Raw genomic sequence first — 11,763 nt, 5'->3', positions numbered from 1 at the left:
TTTATAATGACTGTGCCAATCTTCATTTCAACCAAAAGTGTACAAGGGGTTCCCATTCTTCATGCCCTAACTGGCACTTGTTATCCTTTGACTTTTTGATAATAGCCTTCTAATGGGCATGAAGTGATATCTCATAGTGGTTTTGTTAGCATTCTCTAATCATTAATGATGCTGAGCACATTTTCATATACCTGTTGGCAATTTTTCTTCTTTGGAGAAATGTCTATTTGGTTCTTTTGACCATTTTTTTTTCTTCAGACTATTTGTTTTTCTACTGTTGAGTTATATGATTTATACATTTTGGATATTAACTATCAGATACATGATTTGCAAATATATTTTCCCAGTCTACACGCTGCCACTTCATTATGTTGATTGTTTTCTATGCTGTGCAGAAGTATTTCTGTTTGATATAGTCCCATTTATTTATTTTTTGCTTTTTCTGTTGTTTGTTTTGTTTTGTTTTTTGTGGTGCTGGGTATTGAACCTGGGGCCTTATGCATGCTAGGCAAGCCCTCTACCAACTGAGCTATATCCCTAGCCCTGTTTATTTTTTTGCTTTTGTGCCCTGAGGTTTTGGTTTGATATCCAAAAAAATGATCCCTAATGCAAATGTCCAGGAGCTTATCATACATTTTAATAGATGGAAGAGGTAACTGGTCCACTATCATTACTCTTTTCTCAGACTTTTTCATAACTGTCTCATGTTTATTTTTTATTTGAGCAGTACTAAATTTTCTTGAGTTAAAAAATTGCTTGTATATTGATTAAGGGAGAATTGGCATCTTTACAATACTGAGTCTTCCTATCCAAGGTACTATGTTTTTTTGTATTATTTTTTACTGAGTGTAGTTTAAATCACTTTTAAATGTAGTTTTCATGAGTTTAGTGATGCATTTTACTTGTTATTACAAAACATTATTATTCTAACTCACTCTTATTTGTGTAAGGGAAATTTATTTTGTATCTCAAATTTTCCTTCCGTTTTACTGAATTTTATTTTACTTTTTAATTTTATTTTTAATACATTATTCGTTTTATGGATTTTTAGTATATAGTTCTCACTAGAAATTTTGATGTTTCTTTAAATATTATATCTTATTTAGTTTTCTTATGTAATTGGATTGACCAGTAGCTCTAAAACACTGTGATCTAAGATTGGTAGTAATTGTTTCTTTACCATAGGCACATGTTAGCTTTTGGTTATATGTATAAAAGACCACTGCCCAGTAACATCTGCCTATCCTGTTTTAGTAATTAAGGATGGTGGAAGGGTACCGAATTATTGCCATCTATCCCAGCTGGCGACCTATGCTGGGTTCACAAATCTGACTACTCCAATAACTTAAGAAAATGGCAAAGAAAGCACACAAACACACAGAAGTACCTTTTCAATAATAAGCTCTCCGACCTTAGGGGTCTATGGAAAAAGAGAGAGAACCCTTGGAATTCTTTATTCTTATACAGGGGACACACAAGGGGAGATTCCATTGAACATTCTATCCCAAGAAGGGCAAAAGGGTAGGATTACAAAGGAACAGGTGAGTGTAACTCAACTCCACTGGGTGACACCTACTCCTGGAGTCTCCTCTTTATCTGAGCATAAAGCCCAGGTTATTGTGGGACACAATAATTGTTCAGTATTTCTTGCTCAGGACTTAAGGGTGTGTATTTCCAGAGCGACTCCTGACACTAAATGTTGTTGTACTAGCCCAACTGTCTAAGAGTTCTGTTAGTCTATCAAAATTAGGTGTATTGACCTGTTACAACGAGACGGACCACATCCCAACAAAGGACAAGTTGAAATTACAGGATCTGGGGTGACGGTGGACTTTAGGTGACTTTTCAATAGGCTGAGGATTGATAGGTTCAGAGAGAATCAAGGCTGGTATTAAAAAGGTTCACACCAGGTCTGGACTGCAAAGCACACCCAGAGTCCTGATTCCTGGAATTAAGAGAGGTGTGAAAGATTTTGTGCAGAAACCCCTTATCTGCAGTTCTGCATCTGAATGGAAAGTGAGGCTGTGGTAGGAGTTGGTAAAAGGGGCAAGTGGAAGTTATTTAGAGGTCAGAATCAACATAGACTTTGGATGTGGAATGGAGGAAAATGGTGAATGAGACTTGATACCCCTGTCTGCAGCATGAATGACTGAGTAAATGACAGTGTCTTCAGCCAATGTGAAATATACTAACAATAGTTAGTTTAGGGAAGCAAAAGAAGGGAGAAGGACAGATGATTCTCTTGTTTTTTGTTTTTGTTTTGTTTTATTTGTAATGCTGGGAATCAAACCTAGGGTTTCACACATGTTGGGCAAGCCTTCTATCACTGGGTTACACCTCCAGCCCAGATTTTGATTTGTTGGGTTTCTGATCACCGTAGGACTCTACAATATAGATCCATTGGTAATAGGTGGAATCAGTGAGTTGGGGGACACTGGAGGCTGGGGTTACAATGACCCAATATGGGTGCCCAAGAGTCATTAGCATTGCTTGAAGGAAGGCCTGGAAAGTGAGAGGTGCACTGGATCTAGAGAAGAACTCCAGGAAGATTTCCCCCAAATTCCAAGATAAATAGGATGAGCCTACAGTAAGACCACAAATGAACAGAGAGGTAGGAATCAAAGCAGAGGAGAGAGGTCATGTCCAAGAAGCTAAGGGAAAGAGTCCCAAGGAGGAGGGTCTGGTCAACTGTATCATGTGCAGGAAACAGGTTCAAGAATGAAATGACTGAGTTGGTTTAACAGTGAGAAGGTGGTGCTGACTTTCACCAGAGTAGCTTCAGGTAAGTGGGTGGAGCCAAAGACGAGTTTCTGTGTGTTCATTCAATAATAATAAAGGAAAAATGAGCCTCCCTCTTAGAGGAAGCTGGATGAGAAGGGAAGGAGATGGCAGAAATTGCCCAAGGGATGATTTTTAGCCAAAGATGTTTCAGAATCAAGTTAGAATCAGAACCTTGGCTATGTCAGATAGGATGCATTCAAAATATAAAAATAAATCCAGGCATATGGCTCATGCCTATAATCCCAGCAGCTCAGAAGACGGAAGCAGGAGGATCTCAAGTTCAAAGCCAGCAACAGCAAGGCTCTAAGACCTTTTCTCTAAATAAAATACAAAAAAGGGCTGGGGATGTGGCTCAGTGGTTGAGTACCCCTGAGTTCAATCCCTGGTGCCTAAAAAAAATAAGTAAAGTCCTCTATACTCGTTTCTATACTCACTGAACACTTGATCTTTGTAACTCACTCTCTATCCTTCCTGCTCTTCCCTGGTAACACATATGTGCACATACATAGGAGCACATACATTTGATTCTATTATAATGAACACACAGACCCTTTTAGAAAATGTTCCCTCATGTGGTGGACTCAAGAGGTATGGTTATGGCACCACACAGAACTGCAGGGAAAATCTAGATGGGACTTGAGCTAAGAAGGAAGGGTTCAGCTGCACACATAGATAAAGAAATCCTTCAGGTGGAAATATTTGTAAAAAAAAAAAAAAGAAGTTGTTGAAATATAAAATCAACAGTAGTCTTTATTTTGTGACCTATGCATGTGACAACAGAGCTGTGAAGACAAACACGGTTGACACAAGCCCCTCAAGCTATCGAGATCAGGGGAAGACCACGGGTCACCTGAGCTCCCATCTCCATCCAAGGAGCAGCCCCACCTCTTGGATTTTAATATTTGTGGAAAGTGCAGGCTTCCAGGAGTCCTGTGGAGCAGAGCAGAGAGATAAGAAATTCAGAATGTACTTATATTTCTTTATGAACCATTGAGTGAATAGACAGTTAAGCATAGCACAGAGGCAGGTACTCAGACTGGTTGCCCTGCTCTTCTTGTGACATACTGAACCATTCCCCCAGTGCCCTTCCCCACTTGCCTGCACAGCACCTATGCCTCCCTCAGGGAAGGCACCACACCAAAGCTACAAAGGCTTTAACATGGTTTCCCTGCTGTATAGCATCCCCCTACCTTGTTTCTTATGGGCAGGGTCACCCTGGAAGTCTGCCCTCTGTCTGACCTCTTTAAGCAGGTGAGGAACTTACATAGCAAGAGGCATCTGCCAATTTCTGTGCTTGGGACTAGGATGGAGGCAGAATACAAAGCCAGACAACCTTCCTTTACAGGACACAGGTTAAGTAAATGTTAACCTGATTTTTGTAACCATGGCCTTGGCGACCACGTTGCTTACATTAGAATTATATGGGCCAATTTTTAAAGCATAGTCATCCTGAAATAGCACAGACTTGCTGAATCAGTATTTTTTTTTTTAGGGCCTGGAAAGACACATTTTTCATCAGGACCAAGATTCATTTATTCACTTTCTATAGTTGAAGAATAACTACCCTATACCACATCTTGTCCGTCCCCCCCTCCCATCTTCCAGATGCTTCCAAGTGATTGGATTATTCCACAGATAGTTACACTGCAGAGGTGTGTTTTATTCCATCTCAATTCCTAGAACCTGTTCCAGATGAGTGGTGTGTTTGGCAACTTTGTATTACCAGAACTTATCTCCAGAGCCTTACTTTCTGAAAGTACTTTCTGCAATGATGTTCTCTTTGCTGACCAATAGGGACTCACCTGTGGCTACCAAGCAATTCAAATGTGATTGGGTAAGACTAAGGAAATAATTCTTTAATTTAATTCAGTTTGGGGCTTGGGATGTAGCTCAGTGGTAGACTGCTTGCCTAGAATGCACGAGGCCTTGAGTTCAATCCTCACTACTGTCAAAAAGAAAAGGGGGAGCCTAATTTAATTCAATATTAATTCATTGAAATTTAAATAGCCACATCTTGATACTGGCTACCATACTGAACAAGTCAACTCTAATAAAAAGTTTACTGAAGAGCAATGACATGTGCACATACCCATAAACCTCCTCATTTTCTTAGAAGTAAGGTATCCAATAAGTTCATTGTCTTAGTATCCTGGGCCTTTGTCCCCCTTACTACCTGCTCATACAGGCTGACCTATCATTCGTTCTGGGCTTTCTGTTTCATTTTTCCCATGGGACACATCCTAAGGGCCAGACTCCATTTCTCCTTTGCATCCACCACCCCAGTACCCACAACTGTGCTTTATTTGCAATTTTCCCATGCTGTTCCTCCTACTCACGTGAGGTGGAGCATTTTCTCAGGTTTCCAACAGCTGTGATATACTCAGCCCCTAAGTACTTTTCATATGTGGTATCATCTGGAAGTCTGACCAAACATTTTGTGTCATCCCTGAACAGGAGGTCCTTGGTTTCCGATGAAAACAAACAGAACTCGCTCGAGCAGTCTGATACATGACTTCCATACTTCATCTGTCAAAAGACAGACAATAATGTGAGGACCTGTGGCCCTGAGCAGCTGGGAACATGCATCAGAGGAGGTTCAAAGCTCTGAATCAGTCCTAGCAACAAAGGGAAGCTACAGATATGCCTCGGGAATTTCCACCTTCCTCATCCACCATTTACCCACTTGAAGTCCCAATTCCAGGATTTTATGCAAGTCCTCTGTAAGGGGCCTTGTCTAATTTCTTCTGAGATGTCCCTCCTTCCACCCACCCACTCTTGCCTTCTCTGGTCTCTTCCCCTGCTTCATTGCCCAAGTCCCTTGGGGGCTGCTTATAGGAAATGAGAGGACAATAACATGTTCTTCAATGCCCAAGAAGTTGTTCAATATGACCCCTCCTAGAGGAGTAGTAGAGGGCATTGTTCAAAGTTCATGTTTGATTGCATTTCTAGTCTTATCTGGGGCCAGCCACTTAACTTCTCCAGTCCTTCTAAGGCTATAAGTAAAATGATGACTATAAAAAGTTTAGAATTCCATATAGCACCTAGGGGATGGTCATTACATACTCATCATTGTTTTCATGCACTTCTGAACATCAGGACTTCTCAAGATATGCTACTTTAATTTTCTTGAAAAAAGTACTGGAGACTCATCACCCAAGAGGAAGGTGATGTTTACTTATAGAGGGGTCTTCAGGATTAGAACACTCAAGCAGCCCCTCTCTTCTCTGAGAATGGCCCTGACATGGTTTTTCCTCCCCATAGGGAAGGCTTGCTAAGCATAGAGGTCCTGTGCTCTTCACACTATCGAGCATCATGCCCAGTCTGCCTAAATAAGAGCAATAGAAATCTATTCTTCAAGACTTGAAGGGTCTTGCTAGGAAACAGGATCAATCTTCTTCACTTTTATAAAGGACAGATGTGGGGAAAAGAAGGGTACCCTGAGCAAGGCTAAGAGGAGCAGGAAGGCATATTAGTGGTCCTGAGGACACAAGGATCAGACAGGGACTTATTTCCAGTGATCGAGAGACAGAAGTGCCAGTCCTGAGAGGCCCAGTTGTATAACTGCTTAGCTAGCATGTTTGGAGCACTTCCCATGGATCACACATTTTCCTAAACCCTTTGGATCTAACCGTTAATCCTCATATTAACTGAGAAGCAGGCATAAGTATTGCTATTCCTGTTTTACAATGAAGAAACTGAGGCATAGAGAGGTTAAACCATATAACTAAGATGGCACAGCTAGGAAGCTACCAAACTGAGATTCTGGTCCATAATACATGGCCTCTCAATAGAAGGCTTGAGCCAGGGTTGTACTTAGCTATGAACTCCCACAAACAATCTGTAACTATGTAGGAATTAAGGGCAGGAGACTCTGGCTGGTTCATACCACTTGGCTACGTAACACCTCGCGGACACATGCTGCCTTATCTTTCCGTGAGACTACAGCATGATTCGGGGCTCGGGCCAGGTGGCAGTTCTTAGCTTCAGACACAGGCTTCCTGGTACCATCAAGGCACAGCAACTCAAAGTCTTCCTCCTTCAGATTCTTAGCCCACTCCTCAGGGTTCTTTCCTGGATAGAGAAAGAAAGTGGATCAGCCTGAGATGATGGCCTTGGTCACTGGGAGGATGTTACTGACCACTGGGGAGGGGAGATCTGGACCCTCTGGCCAGCAGAAATGCACATGCTGGGTTTTCAGCAATGTGGAGAGGAAGGGACACTCAACTTGGTCTACAAGGTGATACTTGGCTCATACCAGGACCTACTTATGACTACCCTCTTCTGATCTTCCCTCCCCAGCCAGGTGAGAAAGATGTGGTTCCAAAAAAAAAAAAAAAAAAAAAGTCCTCATTTTTATTAAATTCCAAAGCCTTCAAATATTTCTTGCTCTAGCATAAGAAGAACGTGATGTTCTGAGCTAGGTTTAGCAAGATCTGTGCTATAAATGGCATCTCCAAACAGAAACTCTTCCCCAGGGGACACTTCTGCAATCTGCACCAGCATTTTCCATCTGACTCCCCAGTAACTTGTTCTAATTCACACTTGCGTATGTGGTGCAGGTCCTGGCTTATCTCATCCTCTTGCCTCAATCTTTCCTGTACTCTCTTTGAAACACACACACACACACACACACACACACACACACACACACACACACACCATTCTCAAGGTTTCAGCTTCTTCTCCTGAGGTAATTCTCAAATGTGTTTTACCAACTTTTATTTCTCTTCCATAATATGGGATTGCAACCTTTTTAAATTTCATTCATTTTCATTTAATTTTCTTTGTTTCATTGAGCATCATGCTCATATGTTTTGGAATATATATACTGTAGCTCTAATCCTTTATATCACTTTGTTTCAATCCAATACTTGCTATATGTCTTTACCTCTACTGTGTCTATAAGATGTTACATATTTATAATTTTTCATTGCATTAGATCTTCTCAAATATAAGCCACTGACAGCTGGTAGCTTCATCTGTGTCAGCATATGTTAATCAATTTCATTCTTTTTAACTACCATATCCTAGTCCTTAGTATGGATGTAGCATAGTAGTTGTTTTCTTTTTTTATACTGGGGATTGAACCTAGGGGTACTTAACCACTAAGCCACATCCCCAGCCCTTTTAATATTTTATTTAGAGTCAGGGTCTCGCTATGTTGGTGAAGATGGCTTTGAATTTATTAGCTTCCTGCTTCAGCCTCTGGAGTTGCTGGGATTACAGGCATGCGCCCCTGCACCTGCTGGGTTTACAGCAATGTGGAGAGGAAGGGACAGTAATTTTAAAAACTATTCCTTTATTAATGGACATTTAGGGTGTTTATGATTTATTTTTTGCCACTACAGTTGGATTAAAATGAGTAATATTGTTTGATTGTACTTTGGAAATAGAATAGCTAGTTCAAAGGATTTGTGCATTTTTATGTTAGTTGAATGAACCAAATGCCCTCCTCACCACAACCCTAAGATACACAAACACCTTTGAGCACTTGCTAACACTTCTCCTTCCCTTTCTTGCCTATTGGTCAAAATTCACATCTTTCAAATAGAATCCATCAGCTTTCCATCCAAATCTGTTCTGTTCTATTTGGAAATACAAGTATTTATTGAGTAATACTATATAGTCTCAGCCCTTTGCAAGGAACGGTCTTTGGAGCTAAGAAAATAACACACATACCAAAGGCAAATAATCCAGAGTGAAGATCCGGACACTAAATTTTGTGGAGCACACTCTAAATGCTGTGCAAATTCAGAACCAGGGCTTCAAAAGCAGATCGATTAGGGAAGCTAGTCGGAGGAGGCAAGGTTTTAGGTGTGTTTTGTATAATGCATAGGATGAGAGGTGGAGAAAGGATCCTTCTATGTGGAAGGAAAGGATAACACAGGGAAGACTCAGGAACAAGTGTGTGCCTGGTGATTCTGGAACAGAATCTTGGGCAGTGTGGCCAAACAGATGAGATGGCCAAGCTCTAAAGGGCAGTGAGTGAGGTTCTCAGCATGAGTCTGTGAAGACTTGTTTTATTTCTAGAAAGATCAAAGTAATGCATGTCTGTAAGAATTTGTAGAATGCTATATGGTGTCTGGAAGAAAATTTTGAAACATTTATAATTCCACAGCATATTCCTTCAAAATGATTACATTTCATCTAGTCTTTTTACTACTCATGATTACAACATATACACACATATATACATAAAATCAAGAGCCCATGTGGTTTTGTGTCTTGCTTCTTCTATACCATACCCTACCACAGCACATTTTTTGAGAGATAATATAAGACTGACTGACAGGCTCAATCTGGTTGTGATTGGCAGGAAGTATAACAAGATTCTCTATAAGGATAGAGACTATGAGAAGAGAAGGGAACTCTGTGAGAGAAGGACAAGGAATTTGGATTTATGCAAGTTGAGCCTACAAGGCTGGGGTACTCTGCCTGAAAATGAAACCTTGTGAAATAGAGATACTGGGCTTTTCTGTCTTTCCTATTCCTTCTACATTTGTTAATTAGCATTCTATGATGAGGAAGAGCTTTCCCTCCTTTGTCTGAGCAGTTTCGCTTCATGGATTCCTACTTCATTCTCTGTGTTACTATCCTCTTCTGCTATTATTATTTATTAGAATGTTCAAAATTCCCGGATTTGGTGGTGGGAGGTCTTTCCAATTGTCTCCTGAAGTTTTGATTCATGCTATCACTTTTTTTTGAGAGAGAGAGATATGCATCTATCATTTTTGAGTCCTTCCAAGGAGTTCTGGTTCCTTTTTGCATAGAATAGAATTTAGAAGCCAATATCTTGATGCTTATTGCTACTGGTATGTAATTATTTCTAGGCCTTCTCAGTGCATGGAGCAGAAAAATATTTAAAAAAATATAGCTATCATGGGCATTATTGGAATGATTGACAAGTCCTGAATATGTACTATGTGGGATGAAATCCACATAATGTAAAATTTCTGATCCTGATAACTGTACTATAGATATCTAAGAGAATGCATTGTTCTTGTAAAATAGGCACTAAGGTATTTAGGGAAAAGGAGAGCCAGGCCTGAAGCTGTGGATAGGGAGGATTTAGGGCCATTGGGAACACTATGGGCTTTATTAGTGTGCTATCCAGATGAATGCTTCTCTCTTCACTGAAGACCCAGGTTGAGCATTAAAGCTTTGCAACCTGTCAGTGTCTGTGATACCTCTCCAAAGTCATCCCTGCATATCAATTTTTTTCCAGTGATCCAGATTTTATGGGGACACAAAAGTATGTGCACTTACCACCAGTATTTTGCGAAACAGTCTGGTGTTTCACAAAGGCCACATCTCCCTTCTCAACCAGACACCTGCAGAGGTCCAGACAAGGAGAGAGAGAAGAGAGGTGGTCAGACTGACCCATGTCACTCACATTATAGATCCAGGATAGCCTGCTGATACCAGCAATGGTAACTTCCTCTCTGTCGCTAAACAACATAAGGAATGAAAAACCAAAAGGCTCTAAATTGCTGTACAATGATATAACCTTGGGTCCATCAACTAAGCATGAGTTTTTAGTACAGTTTCTTCAACAGATTGCATCCTTTTCCTAATTTCCACACAAGGAAGAGAGAACTGGCTTTTCAGAGAGGTAATGTCTCCCCAGTATATGAAATGTGAGCAAAAAACTCCATTACTTCAGATTTTGGAAGATGTAAATGCTGATACTACATTTGTGAGAAACTGAAACCATTAGAAATTTCAATCTAGGATACCCTTCACCCCTTCCAAAAAATTAATATTCAGGGATCAATTTGGACATTTTTTGGACATTTTGTTTTCATTTATTTGAAAAATACAGAGAATGTGGCAAAACCTGGTATGAAGGCACTCAATTCGACTAAATCTCAATCCACATAGCCCTGGGCAAGGTATTGGAGGTTGTGAACCACAAGTCTGAGCTTCTAAGCTTCTTTTCCCCAAGAAGCTTCTAAGTCCTCAAAAACAAACTAACAAAATTAACTCTGCATGAGTGTGGATATGTTATTGCTTTTTACTGCAATTCTCTGAAAATGCACAGCACATGACAAACTAGTGTGTGCTCCAGCATCTGCACAAGGTCCTAATCAAAAGATACAGATGGATCAGATTCCTATATGATAGGCCTAGTGCTGCTCTCCAGCTTCCTTGACCCTATTTCCTCAGGGAAATAACCTGATTCTTCCTGCAGCTGTTTAAGAGTTTGGGGGATAACTAGCTGAAAAAATGGGGCATCTGCTGTGCCCTGTATTAATTGCATTTCATTTTCTTTTGTGTTCAGAATCTGTCAGTTTGGTATGTTTTATGTCATAACTTAATGTTTTATAAGCTATTTCTAGAACAAAGAAACCTTCAAGGCACATTATGTAAGCAAAGTTTGAGCCATTTCTCCTGACTTATAATTCTCAAACATGTTACCATCAGAAAAAGATAAGGTAATCGTCAAAGGGGTACTATACTTTAAGTCCCCCCAAACTCTTAAGTCCCCATAAAAACAATGCACTCCATTTTGTACAATTAGAAATGTGAATAATTGAAGTGTGAATAGAACTTGCTGTTAACTCACATAATAGCTGTAACTGGAAAATAGGGATGATCTTTGTTTTTCCCTCCACTACTGGGAAATTCAAGTATAATACCACCATTATGTGCAGTTCATGGATTTGTGAACTACTAAGATGACAGGAGGCCTGAAGCAGAAAGCATAGCTAAAAAGTAGTAATGTAGTAAGGTACACAGGTGTCTCTTTAAAAATGATAGGCATTCTAGGGCTGGGGTTGTGGCTCAGTGGTAGAGTGATTGCTTAGCACAGGTGGGCACTGGGTTTGATTCTCAGCACTGCATATAAATAAATGAATAAAATAAAGGTCCATCAACATCTAAAAATATATTTTTAAAAATGATAGACATTCTATAAAGTATGAATGTAGTGAGGAAATTTAGAAATTATGTACTTCGCTATTCTGTACTTTCAGGTTTCCC

The 11,763-nt window shown here is 40.1% G+C and overlaps 1 protein-coding gene across 1 annotated transcript in view; it reads right to left on the bottom strand.

Annotated features, from left to right (window-relative positions):
• Positions 1-3,513: 3,513 nt before the first annotated feature.
• Positions 3,514-11,763, bottom strand: part of LOC101970831 (serotransferrin) — a 29,666-nt gene continuing 21,416 nt past the window's right edge. The window contains exons 14-17 of the mRNA XM_005327026.4: positions 10,048-10,112; positions 6,668-6,852; positions 5,118-5,307; positions 3,514-3,711 (exon numbers count right to left, since the gene is read on the bottom strand). Coding sequence (XP_005327083.1) covers positions 3,677-3,711; positions 5,118-5,307; positions 6,668-6,852; positions 10,048-10,112 — 475 coding nt within the window. The 3' untranslated portion in view covers positions 3,514-3,676. The remainder of the gene's footprint in view (positions 3,712-5,117; positions 5,308-6,667; positions 6,853-10,047; positions 10,113-11,763) is intronic.

This window comes from Ictidomys tridecemlineatus, chromosome 3 (assembly GCF_052094955.1).
Source record: "Ictidomys tridecemlineatus isolate mIctTri1 chromosome 3, mIctTri1.hap1, whole genome shotgun sequence".
Lineage (NCBI taxonomy): Eukaryota > Metazoa > Chordata > Mammalia > Rodentia > Sciuridae > Ictidomys > Ictidomys tridecemlineatus.
The sequence above is the reverse complement of the archived record's forward strand: the minus strand, read 5'-3'. Positions and strand labels throughout refer to the sequence as shown.